This window comes from Polyodon spathula, chromosome 3 (assembly GCF_017654505.1).
Source record: "Polyodon spathula isolate WHYD16114869_AA chromosome 3, ASM1765450v1, whole genome shotgun sequence".
In the NCBI taxonomy this organism is placed as follows: domain Eukaryota; kingdom Metazoa; phylum Chordata; class Actinopteri; order Acipenseriformes; family Polyodontidae; genus Polyodon; species Polyodon spathula.
The window spans coordinates 58705331-58722564 of record NC_054536.1 but is presented as its reverse complement, the minus strand read 5'-3'; the positions used below and the strand labels follow the sequence as shown (position 1 = coordinate 58722564).

The 17234-nt window shown below is 36.3% G+C and overlaps 1 protein-coding gene across 1 annotated transcript in view; it reads left to right on the top strand.

Moving 5' to 3' along the window:
• The window catches only part of LOC121313249 (E3 ubiquitin-protein ligase UBR5-like), a 91047-nt gene extending 74182 nt beyond the window's left edge, over nucleotides 1–16865 (top strand). Inside the window, exons 49-58 of the mRNA XM_041245587.1 lie at nucleotides 4991–5135; nucleotides 5226–5356; nucleotides 8959–9019; nucleotides 9959–10137; nucleotides 10393–10477; nucleotides 13845–14000; nucleotides 14353–14466; nucleotides 15418–15562; nucleotides 15702–15787; nucleotides 15918–16865. Coding sequence (XP_041101521.1) covers nucleotides 4991–5135; nucleotides 5226–5356; nucleotides 8959–9019; nucleotides 9959–10137; nucleotides 10393–10477; nucleotides 13845–14000; nucleotides 14353–14466; nucleotides 15418–15562; nucleotides 15702–15787; nucleotides 15918–16130 — 1315 coding nt within the window. The 3' untranslated portion in view covers nucleotides 16131–16865. The remainder of the gene's footprint in view (nucleotides 1–4990; nucleotides 5136–5225; nucleotides 5357–8958; nucleotides 9020–9958; nucleotides 10138–10392; nucleotides 10478–13844; nucleotides 14001–14352; nucleotides 14467–15417; nucleotides 15563–15701; nucleotides 15788–15917) is intronic.
• Nucleotides 16866–17234: the final 369 nt, after the last annotated feature.

The window sequence follows — 17234 nt, the reverse complement described above, 5'->3', positions numbered from 1 at the left end:
ACGGTATACCAGTTGTATGGTAAACCGCAACTATTTTTCTATACCGTGATTACCGAGTTCACACTGTTTAAGGTGATATGGGTGCGTTTTTTTTTTTTTTTTAATTTCACCGTTTGTCCATCGGAGAGCCACTGTGTTCATTAGAACTAACTAATGAACACTGACATCAAGTTCTGAAAACTGCCATATCATGAGGCTATTAAATAAGTGACGTCATATTTAATATAAACTGTGCTACTAAACAATGATCGCTAGCAAACGTAATTGTCACTAAATGAAACACAAATACTCAAATATCAGCAAAGAACAAGGCACTGCAACTTTTGATCACTGCCTTCCTATTAATTTACCAAAGAAGTAACAGTAGCTATTATCTGTCGTATTGGTCAAGACAAATGCAGTAAGAACACGCCAATGAGGAATCAGAGTCTATTTACTACTATATAACTAAGTCTAAGATGTTACAGGCATTTGTATTTTATTTTAAACGGTATTGTAAAGATGTTGCTGTCTCCTCGCGTTGATAGTGTTGTAGGGATTTTGGGTTTATGTATTAAAAAAAATACAATTCTATTCCCATTTTAAATTTAAAAAAAAAAAAAAGGTCCCCTAGATGCTGCTTAATTTTGCAGTGGTTTCATGTTTTGCACCCTGCTGAGAAATCAGTGGGCAGGCGCTGCATGTCTTAAACGCAGTCGATTGCTAGGGCATAATAATAGGAGCATGCTATAGACCGCCAGATTCAGACGGTGAGCAAAATAATCTGTTATACAATGACATTAGAAATGCGTGTAGCAAAGGAGAAACCATACTAATGGGTGATTTCAACTTCCCCCATATAAAATGGGAAAACCCGGTGGGTAACACGAAGGATGAAATTGAAATGGTGGAAATGACAAATGACTGCTTCCTAACACAATTTGTCAAGGCACCGACTAGAGGGGAGGCACGCCTTGATTTAGTCTTTTCAAATAACGAAGACAGAATAACTAAAACAGAGGTCAGAGAACCACTGGCAAACTCAGACCACAACATGGTCTCATTTGAAGTGTTTTTTAAAACCCCAGAAGTAATGACTAAAGCTAAGGTTTACAATTTTAGAAAAGCAAACTATGAAGGTATGAAACAGAGACTAACAGAAGTAGATTGGAGTAAAATAGAGAAAACACCCACAGAAGAAGGATGGTTATTCTTCAAAAATGTAGTAGTAGAGGCGCAAAACAATTACATCCCTAAAGTAGACAAATCTAAATGTAAAACTAAATTGCCAAAATGGTTTAATAGATCAATTTAAAAAAATATTCAGCGAAAAAAGGCACTTTACAGAGGATTAAAAAGGGACCAAAAAGAAAGTACACAGAAAGAGTACGCGGAACTGCAAATGCAAGTCAAAAAGGAAGTTAGAAAGGCCAAGAGAGAAATAGAAATGAACATTGCTAAGGGAGCTAAAACCAATTCCAAAATGTTTTTCCAATATTACAACAGCAAGAGAACATTCAAAGAGGAGATTAAATGTTTAAGAGATACAAATGGCAAAATCGTAGATGAAGAAAAAAAAAATAGCAAATATATTAAATGATTACTTTTCACAAGTTTTTACAAAGGAAGATACTGACAACATGCCCCACATGTCATCCAGTTCCTATCCAGTTTTAAATAACTTTAGCATAACTGAGGCAGAAGTGTTAAAGGGACTAGGAGCTCTTAAAATAAACAAATCCCCTGGGCCGGATGAGATTCTCCCAGTAGTACTCAAAGAAATGAAAGAAGTAATTTACAAACCGCTAACCAAGATCATGCAGCAGTCTCTTGACACAGGGGTGGTACCGACAGACTGGAAAATTGCAAACGTAATACCGATCCACAAAAAGGGAAACAAAACTGAACCAGGTAACTACAGACCAGTAAGCCTGACTTCTATTATATGCAAACTTATGGAAACTATAATAAGATCCAAAATGGAAAATTACCTATATGGTAACAGGGTCCTGGGAGACAGTCAACATGGTTTTAGGAAAGGGAGATCGTGTCTAACTAACTTGCTTGATTTTTTTGAGGATGCAACATCGATAATGGATAATTGCAAAGCATATGACATGGTTTATTTAGATTTCCAGAAAGCTTTTGACAAAGTCCCGCACAAAAGATAAATTCTCAAACTGAACGCAGTTGGGATTCAAGGAAACACATGTAGATGGATTAGGGTGTGGTTAACATGTAGAAAACAGAAAGTACTGATTATAGGAGAATCCTCAGAATGGAGTGTGGTAACCAGTGGTGTACCACAGGGATCAGTGTTAGGTCCTCTGCTATTCCTAATAGTAATAGTATAGTAAGCAAACTTGTTAAATTTGCAGACGACACAAAAGTAGGAGGAGTGGCAAACACTGTTGTAGCAGCAAAGGTCATTCAAAATGATCTAGACAAGATTCAGAACTGGGCAGACACATGGCAAATGACATTTAATAGAGAAAAGTGTAAGGTACTGCACGCAGGAAATAAAAATGTACGTTATAAATATCATATGGGAGATACTGAAATTGGAGAAGGACTCTATGAAAAAGACCTAGGAGTTTTTTTTTTTGTTGACTCAGAAATGTCATCTAGACAATGTGGGGAAGCTATAAAAAAGGCTAACAAGATGCTCGGATACATTGTGAAAAGTGTCGAATTTAAATCAAGGGAAGTAATGTTAAAACTGTACAATGCACTAGTAAGACCTCATCTTGAATATTGTGTGCAGTTCTGGTCACCTCGCTATAAAAAAGATATTGCTGCTCTAGAAAGAGTGCAAAGAAGAGCGACCAGAATTATTCCAGGCTTAAAAGGCATGTCATATACAGACAGGCTAAAAGAATTGAATCTGTTCAGTGTTGAACAAAGAAGACTACGTGGCGACCTAATTCAAGCATTCAAAATTCTAAAAGGTATTGACAGTGTCGACCCAAGGGACTTTTTCAGCCTGAAAAAAGAAACAAGGACCAGGGGTCACAAATGGAGATTAGACAAAGGGGCATTCAGAAGAGAAAATAGGAGACACTTTTTTACACAGAGAATTGTGAGGGTCTGGAATCAACTCCCCAGTAATGTTGTTGAAGCTGACACCCTGGGATCCTTCAAGAAGCTGCTTGATGAGATTCTGGGATCAGTAAACTACTAAAAACCAAACGAGCAAGATGGGCCGAATGGCCTCCTCTCGTTTGTAAACTTTCTTATGTTCTTAACACTTTGCTTTTCTTAATTCAGGGGTTTTCAACATTTTTTTGAAACTGTACCCCTACTGTCGGTAGGTTTCAGCTGAAGTACCCTTTACAATTTTCACTCAGTCAGTGGTACCACAGTTGCAATAAAAGGCAGAATAATCTGGTTAACACATTTTTTTTTTCTCCCATTTTTTATTTAATATATCATTTTACACAACAGTCTGGGACTGACAAATTGAGACAGAAAACCAAACAGTAGGCTTCATTCTTAAAACTTGAATGCAAAGAATTAAAAAGGTAGTATTTAGGAATATTTTGCTTTCTATTGGGAAAAGTCATTATAAATAATACAATATAGTCTGCACAGTAAATGTTTATCACGTTACTGTTTACTTCCCACCTCAGCATAATTGTGTGCCATTTAAAATGTTTACAATGTCAAAAACATTAACCAAGATAAAACTAATTATTTACTAACTAAAAATGATCCAAAGGGGGACTGTATAACTGTTGCTTTGCACTTTCTGACTTTTGTGTTTTCCTTAGTTTTTATATTACAAGTAAGAAATGTGTCAAACACCGAACACATATTCAACCAGCCGCTATTACTGTTAATAAAATGCATCCTTGGTAATAAACAAAAACTGTCAAAGTATGATGAATATTTGTTTACCAGAGCATTTATACTTATAAAAAACGCAGAAACACTGTGCTTTACTGATATGACAAGTTGAAAACAGCAAAGATCATGACCAGCACAGACCATTTTTTAGGCACAATCGTCAGACACCTGCTTCACCTATATATCAAAGTGGAAATCCACGCAATCGAAATCGTGCATGTGTGCAGGTGGAAAAAGTGGACGTGATAGTCTGTGGTTTTTTTGTTTGTTTTTTCTTCATTAGCCATTCACTTTGAGCTGCTAAACAAAGATTAAATAAGTAAACTTTGTGATTGAGAATATATAATACCGTTAAAGTTCAAGATTATTCTGTCTTTCATTTTTATTTGTACGTTTGAGTCGTCCTGCGGCCTTTTTTTAGCTGACTTTTTTAGACATTCTAGATTGCTGTAGCCCTGTTGTCTTTTCTGTACTGAACAGAAATTGACAGCTACTGGTAAGCCAGGGACACCTTTTTAATAATTTGAATTTTGGAAGTGGCGAGTGTATCCCTTTCCTTCCTGTGTCAATTCAGGTATTCGTGGTGTATACCTCCCTTTTTTAACACTCCAATTTTTTCTGAGGGAAAGTTCTGCTTGAAAATTGATTCGTAACCAAAATGACTACGATATCTCGTCTGTCCTGACAATTATTTATTTGTAAAAAGTAATTTGAAATATTACTTAAGTTCTCCATATAATTCTCACTAACGGTCTCTATAATAAGAATTTTGTCGCGTAAAATTCAGTTATTCCTACACCTCTTACCATAGCATATTTGTCCTGCCTCTGCTCACTAATGGTTGAATAGCTACAAATCCAGAGCAGACCTTTGACTCTGCCATTGGTTGAACTTACCCAAGACCTTCGTTTGTCTCGCCTCGGCTCACTTATGATTGCACTGCCATGGAGAACATGCAGATATTCTATTGGTTGATTTTAATTTATATTCAAGAAAGTTCTGCACAATTTATAAATTGTTAAAAAATAATAATAAAAAAAAAAATCTGCTATCTGTAGTTAATTGGTCTGATTTTTAATCTGTTAATCACAACAGCCCTATTTATTTTATGTCGTCCTTAACGGTGGCAGTTTTTGTGACAAAAGCAATTGTGGTGCTGTTGTAGGGATTCAAGGAGGCAGCTGTCAATAGACACCCGGCCCTTCAGACCAGCATTAGAAGGCAATCCTAGTGATGACCCTGACCCGCTCCCAGCACATCGACAGGCACTTGGGGAGAGGCTTTACCCACGAGTTCAAGCCATGCAACCGGTAAGGTTTACTACTATAGAAATGTTACCAATTTTATTGGTGTGTTATTAAAATGGAATAAAGTATTGACACTTCCTTTTTTAATTTTAGGCATTTGCTAGTAAAATCACAGGAATGTTGTTGGAACTCTCCCCTGCACAGCTTTTGTTGCTTCTTGCTAGTGAAGATTCCCTACGCGCCCGTGTGGATGAGGCAATGGAACTTATTATTGCACATGGAAGGTAAAAAAAAATTTCAGCAAAAAAAAAAAAAATATATGTATATATATATATATATATATATATATATATATATATATATATATATATATATATACACACACACACACACACACACACACACACACACACACACACACATATAGATACACACACTGATACACAGTGAAAATGCAACAATAAGTTTTACATCAATAGTTGATTATTTGAGTAGTATTGTGCCTTGGGATAACAAAATACTGAGCTCAAGTCATGTGGCTTCAGAAAACCCCAGGTGCTCAGTGGTATTTTGAGTTGAGTTAAAATTGCCAAAATGAGTTGATTTAAGAATCTGTATAAATAGCCATTCGCAAAGACATGATTTTAATTAACACAAGAACAGCGACCATGCCCCCTTGAGTAATGAATATCGCCTGGTTGCTGTCGGCATGATTTGGTGGCGGCCAGTCTGTGAGAGAAGTTGCCCAGAGAATGAGATGATCTGCTTCAACAATCAGCAGACTATTTCCGAGAAACCAGGAAGCAGCCTCTGGGAGGGACAGGCCATGTCCTGGAAGGCAGAGGGTCACCACACTGGCCCAGGACTGTCACATCCGACTGATCCATCTACATAAATGTTTTCAGACTGCAGCGGCTACAGCATGAGAAATTCCAGGAAGAAATAACCTGCGCATCAGCAGAATGACTGTAGCTCGCCGTCTGCATGAAAATGATTTGCATGCTCGGAGGCCGTTCAGGGGTAACATGTTGACAGCTGAGAGACGAAATCACTGTCTTCTGTGAGCCAGAGAACACCTGAGGTTGCGGCTGAGAGAGTGGTGGAGTGTTTTATTCACCGGTGAGTGCCGTTTCGCCCTTGACAGAGTGGGGCGGTGGAAGTGTGATGTGGGGAGGAATCTCCTTTTAACACAAGAACACCTTTGGTGCAGATTGAGGGCAACCTTACTGCTCAGCGATACATTGACAGAGTCCTTGAGGCAACAGTTTTTCCGTTCCTGCAAGCCAATCCGGAAGTGTCAATTATTTTTAGCAGGATAATGCAGGACCACACAGTGCTAGGATGACAATTGCACGACTTCAAGAAAACAACGTTGAGGTCTTGCTGTGGCTAGCTTTTTCTCCTGACCAATAGAACATCTGTGTGACCAAATCGCCAGAGAGACAACTGGACCCAGCCAACCTTCGTCAGCTGAACTTATGATTCTTTGATCCGTATTTTTGTTCACATTTTCTGTGTTTTTTGTTTGAGATCTACTTTTAAGATATTTGATTAAATCCATTAGACCCAAGTGGTATGTTTCTTTTGTGCATCAGTATATGTAGTTCTATCATTATTATGGAAACTCCAGGCCAGAATATAATGGTAACCTTTGTTTTGAGCTGTGACTTTGTAGTTTTATGGATGATAACCAAATGCTATTGGCTTCACATTTGTTACACAACTGTTTTTCTCCTAATTGGTTGTTGGGCTGCTGTTATGTTGTCAAAACCTTCAATTGAAGATATTAGATACTGAATTCATATTTGCTTAACGCTAGAACCGCCGGGTGTATGCTACTACCTAAAACAGACAGCGGTAATCATTTTGATGGGTACATTTTAAACAGCTTCGACATAAAAATGAAATGCAAACTATCAGATACAACTCAAAAGATTTATTTATGAACATCATATCTAACATTTGCATAGCAGAAACACTATTTAAATTAAAAAATAAACAAATGCTTTATTTTTGAAATTCGTGCATGTAATAAATGAGGTAAAAAAATACAAAACTATAATAGAATAAACATTTCAAGAGATAGTGTAAACTGCTATATACATACAAAATTGAAAAACAAAGTAATTACAAAAAACATAAGGTGCTTTTTCACATTAGCCTACTGCATAGCACAACTTCAAAAAATGAAAACTATAATAAACATTTCAAAAGAAAATAGTGTAACCAACTGTAAACTCGTTATATGTACGCCGACATACAGAATTGTAAAATCGAAATTATAAAAAAAGAAAATAAATCTGTTTACATTGAGTAACAGGAATGCACATTCAAGGAAACTAAAAGTAGCCCCCATATTAGCACGATCCACATAGATGTAACGCTTATCAGCTTGTCGTGTGCATTTACCACATACTGCTCTTTCACACTGGGCACAGGTATCAGACATTTTATTTTTATTGCATTTAGTTACCCGTCATTGTTTTCTGTTGCGTGTTTCTCTTGATGCACACTGTATCCAGGTCGAGCTGCGGTTCCCTGCTGCTTTGCAGCTTTCTGATTGAAATGTTTCTGCCAAAGCTCCGTGGCTAGCATCATAATATGATATTTCCCCCTGTGCATTCATTGTACAAAACGAAGGAATTGAAGGCTGCCAAGTCCAGTACATTGTAAAATAAAGCAACTGGACATCGGTGATTGCTTTCACGGAGTACTAAGTTTTGCTCGGATGATGTTAACTCTCCTTTCTTTGTTTACTGTTCCAACCAGGCTGTTTTTTTTTTTTTTAAACTGTTTTTTTAATTAGTGAAATAAATAAAAAATGTCATTGGTAACATTCATCCCTTTTCTTAAGCACGGGTACAGCAGCCTAAGTACCACATTGCCACCCAGTCTCTGATGGGCTGGGCGAGTTTAGTCTTTGCACAGGTAGGGGTAGGGTCTGTTGTCAGCCAAAACTTGATCCCAAATTTGACAGGCTTGTTTGACGTGTATTGTGTCCAGCGACACCGTGCTTTTGTCGGAAACAACTGCTTGTCAATGTATTGTTTTATGTTTAGCTTGAAACAGGCAATGCTGTTTTCAATGAAGTCGTTCTAACTTCCAGCTGCCAATGCAGATATCTGTAGTTGTTCTCAAATCCAAACGCAAAAATATCAAGGTTTTTTGAAAAATTATTGTAATAGTGATATTGTATGACAGCAGACTATATGCTCATGTAGACAGCCAGATGGCAGTTCTCCAAGGAACTGATAAGATTATAATAGATTTGGATAACACATACAGACTTCAAGAGCAATGTTTTGTTCAAATGCATACTGCTCAGCGGAGGTAGAGATAACAAACTGGCTTGTACACATATATATATATATAAAAAAATAACGTATTGTAGGTTATATTGAAATAAAAGCATGTATTGTAACAAGCTGTAAAAATGACTAATTTTGGCAGTTCTAAGTAAAAGTGCTTATATCTTTATTTTTGTGATTCTGACTTTCAAACATCATCAGATATTTAATATATGTATTTAGGAAAAGTCAAGAACATATAACAGTGGATCTTTAACACACACAGTAATTAAAATTTTAAAAGTGAAAACCGTCAATGATTACCGTGGCGTTTCTAGTGTTAATGTGTCATTTTTTTTATATATATATATATATATATATATATATATATATATATATATATATATATATATATATTTGGCACCGCAAAGACTCACAATTGATATTATAATTGTTATTAAGATATATATTATATATTATATATATATTATATATAACCTGCATCTGTTCCACATTAACGTTGAGTAATTGGTCTGCATCTGAGTATTTCTGTCTAGTGTAAGCTACATTCTGAAATATTTATCAAATGTCTTTTACAGGGAAAATGGTGCTGACAGTATATTGGACCTTGGCTTGATTGATGCTTCTGACAAGACACAGGCAAGTGAACAAACAATATGAATTGGAATATCTTTCCTTACCAATATTAAATTTGAACCATATACATATTAAATAAATATTGTCATCTAACATTTAGACTTAGTCTGATTTACACTGGGAGCAGTAAGCGGTAAACCATGCGCTTTTTCATATTACACTGGTCGGCGAGAAACCTCGCTGTATATGTAAATGTATTCTCACATGTTAATGTTGAGAAAAATTAATTTGAATGTCAAGAAATAAAGGTTAAATATATTTGTGGTGCTATGTGTGTGTATGTAATTAAAAAAAAAAAAAAAAAAAAAAAAAAAAATGCAGCGCTTCACCTGTGTAGCATTCTCTAGTGACCATTATATTTATATTAGTAAAATTTAAAAACCTCCATGAAATGCTGCAAGAAGCCTGTCATTATTTCAACTTTGAAGTGCTTTGCTTGGAGGTCTATGGCATACAGTACGCTATATAGTGTATGTTTACTTTTGCTCTTCAAATGCAAATAGTTTTAACTTGACATGTCTAATTTGGCAGCTATGGCTTCCCAGGTGTATTGGTGCTTTAGCGTATCCTTATAATACGGACGGGACATGACATAAAGTTGAGGGCATTTTTGCACCCTGAAAACCAGTCTTTCGTTCACCATCTCTCATTGTACATAGTGCAGATAACGTCACACAACAACTTCAGTTGATTGGTCTAGATGGAAATTTGCCATGCGGTATTATCAAAAAATCGCCCTGGTTTCTATCCCGTGAAGTTTCCCGCTGTGCCACTTTTCCATTCCACACTCAGTGTAATTGCACCCATTCAAAACAGTAGATTCTATTTTTTATGCTGCACGGTTTTACGCTTTCTGCTACCACACCCAGTGTAATCAGACCTTTATTTGTAACACATTTTATCATGTGATGAATGAATGAACTGTCTTGGAATATATTGCAGCAAGAGAGCAGAAAACGACATGGCTCCAGTCGCAGTGTGGTGGATATGGAACTGGATGATACAGAAGATGGTGATGACAATGCACCACTTTTCTATCAACCTGGAAAACGAGGCTTCTATTCACCGCGGCCAGGCAAGAGCACAGAGGCACGGCTTAATTGCTTCCGAAACATTGGCAGGTATAGATTGCTTCCTGTGCCATAATAAATCTTGTCATTAGTTTCCCTGTATAAATATAGGAACTAACATTATCTTTCTCTTTGCAATATTGGCTGTAGTATACCTAGTATTTTATATAGTAGGTGGTGGTGGTAGATCATTTTAATTGTAAAATAAACCCAGGCAGCTGTTGCCTGCTAATAGTCAGTGTGTCACAAATCAACTAAGCGGCTAAATGGAAATTGTAAAGATATGATTTTGTTCTTTCCTTTCAGAATACTTGGGTTATGCCTGCTTCAGAATGAACTGTGCCCTATAACATTAAATAGGCATGTTATCAAGGTGTTATTAGGTAGAAAGGTAAGCATTGATTTTATCTATACACATTAACTTTGTCTAACATTATACTTATCTTGTAAGTGCTGACTAGGGATGTCACGGTATACTGGTTTTATCGTAAACCGTGGTATAAACTGCCATGGTTTTGAAACCACAACCACTTTTCTATACCATGATTACTGAGTTCACGGTATTGCCGTGTTTCCTCATTCACTGTTTGACCATCGGTGAGCCGCACTGGCATTTTGGGGTTTTGTTTGTTTGTTTCTCAATAATTTTAGTTTATGAATGAGCAAGACAGTGATGCAGCAACTGTTTCAGCCAATTGCTGAGCGGGTGCTGGCATTTAGCATTTCAACCAATTGGCACTAAGCAATACTATGCAAGGGCAGGCGTCCATGGTTCCAAACTATTGCTGGTCGTATCAGCATCTGCTGCGAGAGACGACATTTACTGTATTATGCTGACGTGATGTCGGGTGGCAAACCTAAAAAATAAATCTCTAACTTATAGGATGCCACATTTAAAACAATTGAGAATAAAACTATTTTAACTATTTCTCGTAGTAGCTGAGAGACTCTGGGGCTACCGCAGCATGTGCATAAACTCTAGGATTACAGTACAACATAAACTCCGGGTGAGATTTTGTGCAAACAGCAGATCCCTCCAAGAAAATAGTTTGAACACTAATTTGAAGAAAGTGTAGTAATGCATGTTTTTATTTTTCACACCTCATTAATGGTGGTTTCATTTGCTGATAGTTTCTGTATTGTCATTTTTAAATTCTGTTACGTGTATAGAATACATTTTAATTGAAGCTGTGTAATTTGTTCCACTGCTAAACAAAACAATAGCGTTGCATGTTCGGTTTTGCCAAGATCGTACTGTATTTCTACTGCATCATAAAGAAAATACAGCTATATTCTTAACAAATCACGTGAGAGAAGTGGCTTATGAACAATAAGTACACAACTTGATTTATGTATATTTAAGTAAGCTGCCAAATGTCCTGGGAAAATATCAAATTCTGTTTTTACCTAGCATGTGTAAACTGTACTGTATTACTGTAGATAAGAACATAAGAAAGTTTACAAACGAGAGGAGGCCATTCGGCCCATCTTGCTCGTTTGGTTGTTAGTAGCTTATTGATCCCAAAATCTCATCAAGCAGCTTCTTGAAGGATCCCAGGGTGTCAGCTTCAACAACATTACTGGGGAGTTGATTCCAGACCCTCACAATTCTCTGTGTAAAAAAGTGTCTCCTATTTTCTGTTCTGAATGCCCCTTTTTCTAAACTCCATTTGTGACCCCTGGTCCTTGTTTCTTTTTTCAGGCTGAAAAAGTCCCTTGGGTCGACACTGTCAATACCTTTTAGAATTTTGAATGCTTGAATTAGGTCGCCACGTAGTCTTCTTTGTTCAAGACTGAACAGATTCAATTCTTTTAGCCTGTCTGCATATGACATGCCTTTTAAGCCCGGAATAATTCTGGTCGCTCTTCTTTGCACTCTTTCTAGAGCAGCAATATCTTTTTTATAGCGAGGTGACCAGAACTGAACACAATATTCAAGATGAGGTCTTACTAGTGCATTGTACAGTTTTAACATTACTTCCCTTGATTTAAATTCAACACTTTTCACAATGTATCCGAGCATCTTGTTAGCCTTTTTTATAGCTTCCCCACATTGTCTAGATACCCTACCCCACTGTGCAACCTAGTTTTTATTTTGCCTTTTGCACACAGTGCGTTTTGACCGAGGTTCTGTATTACTTGTTTTTTGTGGAATCAATATAATCTTTACGAAGTAGAACATACAGCATTGTGATTAAATACCTCCACAAGAGGAAATTTGAATTGTGAATTCTTTTAGTCAGATCTAGACAGTCTGACTGCCTAATAAACATTGTGGATTTAAAATGTAAATCTTCATATTTGCCACATGTCCGCCTTGCTGTTCCATTTAACTCAGTCGTGTTGCTGTTAACAATACACTGACTAGCGAACTTCCTTGTTAAAATAACTTGCTGTAAATACATGAACAAATTTAATTTATTTACATGTTCAGTATTCCATTATGTATGTTAGGTGTGTGCAAATTTATTAAAAAAACCCTCTGCCTTTGTAATCTGATTTGTTGTACAATGTATAGCACCTTTTTAATTTGCAAATAGATTTCAAAGCCAGACCAGTTCATTAGTATGGTATAATTAAATAGACATTGTGCTGTAATATTTTGTTTTTCAAATTAATGGAAAGTTTTTCTCAACAAGTTTTGTTGCAGAAATTTAACTACAGCAATTTAACATTAAGATTTGTTTTAAAACTTTAGTTATATTTTTTTTTTTGTTAAATGACTTAACCGGTGTATTTCTTTAAATAGCCATGTAAAAACGGATAACAAAAAAATACATTATACCGTGGTATGACGATAACCGTGATATATTTTTTGACGGTTACCATATTTTATACCGTCACATCCCGTGCTGTTATTAAGGTGGTACTAGATAGAAAGGTAAGCATTGATTTTATCTACGCACGTTAACTTTGTCTAACATAACACTTAAGTGCTGACGGTAGGAATTGAATCCTGTTATGTTAAATGTGTATATGTAAAAAGGTGAGTGGAACATATTTGTTCAAAAGTTTCATTAAAAGTGATTTGGATACTTCAGGAACTTGCTATCAGTAACTCTCCTCTCTCTGTTTCAGCAGCTAGAATGAATGAAATTAAGTTAACAGATGCAAAAACAATGTTCTATAACCCTTTGCGGTCCTATGTCGGACCAGGTCCAACATTACAATTTTCCCTTTCCGGTGCGACATCATCAAAAAGACGTCAAGCACAGGTCTAGTCGTTTTTCTCAGGAGAAAGCCTTTCAATGGCTGAGTGAGACCGATAGGAGCCGAATGAAGCCTGAAAAAAAGGGCATATCTGAGCAATACAGTAGCCCTAAGCACCACAGAGGTAACACGGACACAAACAAAGGAGATAGCTGCTTCCGCATCCAGTGCTCAAAGAATATCACAGACATTTTTAGAGCTTTTTGAGATGTTATAGTAATAAAATAATGAGTTGGATCACATTATTGAGGAGTTTGGTGATAAGTGATCAGGAGAGGATTTATCAGTATGCACATCTATAAAGAGATGTGAAATACAGCGAACAAGGGGTGGGGGTTGACTGGAGATTCAGTACTGATATCCTTTTGTCATACGTTGCCTTTTAGGGGAGCGCGTGTGAAAATAAATTGGACCTGACGACTGCAAAGGGTTAAACCTGAAGGAAAAGGGGAATGTTCTGCTATGGCGGTAGCCTTGGTGGTTAATTTGTTTCCCGATTTGTTAATTTTACTTGATAATGTGTTCTAATTTTATTTCATTTTTTTTAGGTTAATTGGCACGATTTTGCTTTCTTTGATCCCGTGATGTATGAGAGTTTACGGCAACTAATCCTGGCTTCTCAGAGTGGGGATGCGGAAGCAGTCTTTGCTGCAATGGATCTGGCATTCGCAGTTGACCTCTGTAAAGAGGAGGGGGGAGGACAGGTAAAACTAACAGATTTGCTATACAAACAGTTTTTAGTTCTACTTTAGTAGGGATATTTACTATCAGTACTATAATTGTATTTTAACATCATTTTCTATATTGTGCTTCTCACTTTGTAATGGACAGAGATTGTGTCAACAGTTTATTTGAATGCGTGCATTATTTGTATCTTCCAAGGTCTTCATAAAGAAAAGGTGGCAATGTGTTATACCAGCAGGACCCAGTTCGTAATGCTTCTGTTTTTAAATTAAAGCATGAAACCAAGCTAGTGAATACCTAGTTTAAAAAAAAAAAAAACTGATTTACTTTTGTCAGAAAATAGGAATACAATTTACGTTTTTGTTCCCCCAGGTGGAACTTGTATCCGGTGGTGTAAATATACCAGTTACTCCTCTGAATGTATATGAATATGTCCGGAAATATGCAGAACACCGGATGTTGGTGGTTGCAGAGCAGCCTCTCCATGTAAGTGTTTTTGTCACAAAATAATGTGCTGATCTTCAGTAGTTTGTGGTGCAATGAAGTATACTTCTAATTGACTTGGAATTTAGTTGTTCAAGAAACCTAGAAAACTCATTAAACACACTAAAACTAATTGATCTTTGCTAAGGTACTAATGAGAATTAAGGCAATTTTTTTTTTTCACGGATTTCACAATTTCCACAAAATGTACCCGTTATCGTGTAATATGTACTTCCCTGTGAAAATTCCCATTCCTGAAAGAATAGTATAAATATATTTTTTAGCCCTTTTATAGTAATTACAACAAACCTTTGCCTTATTGACACACTATCTGTTACACCGCATGTAGGAACCTGGCAGCCAGTTTACTTTGCTTCTGGTAAATGATTGAACACGCTGCACAGAGCTGCATGATTTCTTTAAAATGCTTCAATGAAAAAGACACCAGCTTCATTGAATATCTGAAATATTTCTGCTAAAGATAGCACTGTACAGAACAAGTAGACTTTTGTTTGATAATGAACTGATGGTAAAAATAGAATGTCCTTTGAACATATGAAACAAAATCTTCTACAATTTAGCATTTACTGTTTGAGTTAAGTATTTAAATATTTAGGAACATTTGCTGTATATCAACCCTGGAGAAAGTGTTTTGAATGTGACAATCGTGAAATGTCTTGGAATTCCTATTTTGAAACTGTGAAAAGCCATTTGTTAGCATGAAAAAAATACAGCCTTGGTGATAATTGTCAAATGCATGAAATTATAATTTCATGAAATTAAGCCTCATCTTGCAGTCCCATTTTGTCCTGGCCACATGCAATGTTAAACAGAAATTATGTATGTATTTTTTTAATGGCATTTTGTAAACAGGGTTAACTAATTAATAAATAACACAGTGCTTGTTAAGTAAGTGAATTGAAGAGTGAAACACCTTCCTATTCTCCACTTCAGGCAATGAGGAAAGGACTGCTGGATGTACTTCCTAAAAACTCCCTTGAAGACCTTACAGCTGAGGATTTCAGGCTACTGGTGAATGGCTGTGGAGAAGTGAACGTGCAGATGCTCATCAGCTTTACTTCCTTTAACGATGAATCCGGTATGTAGCTGTTAATTCTTATGACTGGGTGTGATATTTGTTTCAGAGTGTGTTTAAAAACATTTGTGATCCGTTTGTTTAATCCTGAGGAAAATGCATTTGAAATGTTCAACTTTGCTTTTCTTTGTGCCTCCAACAGGAGAAAATGCTGAGAAGCTTTTGCAGTTCAAGCGTTGGTTTTGGTCCATTGTAGAGAAGATGAGCATGGCTGAAAGACAAGACCTGGTGAGTTGTTGTTGTTATTTTGTTTGGTTCCTAGAACCTAAAATCTGTGGAATTTAAATGTACAGATTCTGTGTTTTTTGTTTCACGGTAGATAAAGGAAATTAAATGTGCCCCTTTTCATTCGTTTTAGGTTTACTTCTGGACATCAAGCCCATCGTTGCCTGCTAGTGAGGAGGGATTCCAGCCCATGCCATCCATCACAATTCGACCCCCGGATGACCAGCACTTGCCAACTGCAAATACTTGTATCTCCCGCCTCTATGTGCCACTCTATTCCTCCAAACAGATTCTCAAACAAAAACTGTTACTAGCCATTAAAACCAAGAACTTCGGTTTTGTGTAGAATGACAAAGACATATGTTTACTGTTGTGTAATATTACTAGTTACAGTTTTGTAGATTATTCTTTTTTTTATTTGTCTACACAATGTTATGGAAGTTGAAGCTGTCAATCCCTGGTAGTACTCTTTTCTGAATAAGCATACATTCCTGCATTGGGTTTGTAAAGATAAAAGCCCACTTATCTTGGCTCTACCAGTTTTGACTGTAACCTCCCAGGTATTTGGCTAGACAGTAAACTGTTGGCCTGACCCCAGCCAAAGATGACAGCAAAAATGTGTAATTTACACTGTGATTATAATTTCTTTATTTTATTATATTATTTTATTATATTTTATGTTTTTGCCCAAAAACAAAATACTTAATATTTCTGGAACTTCACTGCTGCCTTTCTGGAAGGTTTCGTGAGTTTATCTTGTATAGAGGAAGTAGAGAATTTCAAAATAAACTTGATGAAAAACATGTCTTATGTTTCTGTCCTGGTTGAACTTCCAGATTTGATTTGTTGTAATGTATTTCCTGCAACTATAAATGCACTCATTTAATCTGCAGTGGTTTTAGATATGTATTTTAGGATATTAAGACTAGTAAAAAACAAAATAATTAATGTTTTTTTTTACTGAAAAAGTACAATAGTACATTTTTTGTGGCATTTTTTTTTCATAAGTTAGCTTTGAATACCCTCCCACCCCCCTCCCAAAGTACTGTGTAAAATAAATAAATAAATAAATAAAATGTAATAAAAACATGTTGGTCCTTAATAAGCTTGCTACTTAAGGCAACCTTTAAAAGATGCATACTGTTCTGTACATACTGTAGATATCAAATAACTCGAACACAACACGGCTTATCTGGCTTCTGATTTCTAAAAACGTTTCGGAATAAAGCTTGAGATTATATACAAGTTAAGATGGAACGCTTAATCACTTTTGGGTGGCAAAATATGCTGCTTCTCAACTTTGAGAAACTGGAATCAAAACTAATATGCTGTGGAAATGCAGTGTAACATCGTACAGTACTGTGGCTGTACAGGTGATCTAGAATGTATATTAATGCAAGTATTTTTAGTTTGTTTAGTTGAGGGAATTAATGTGTTCCAATGGTTGTGC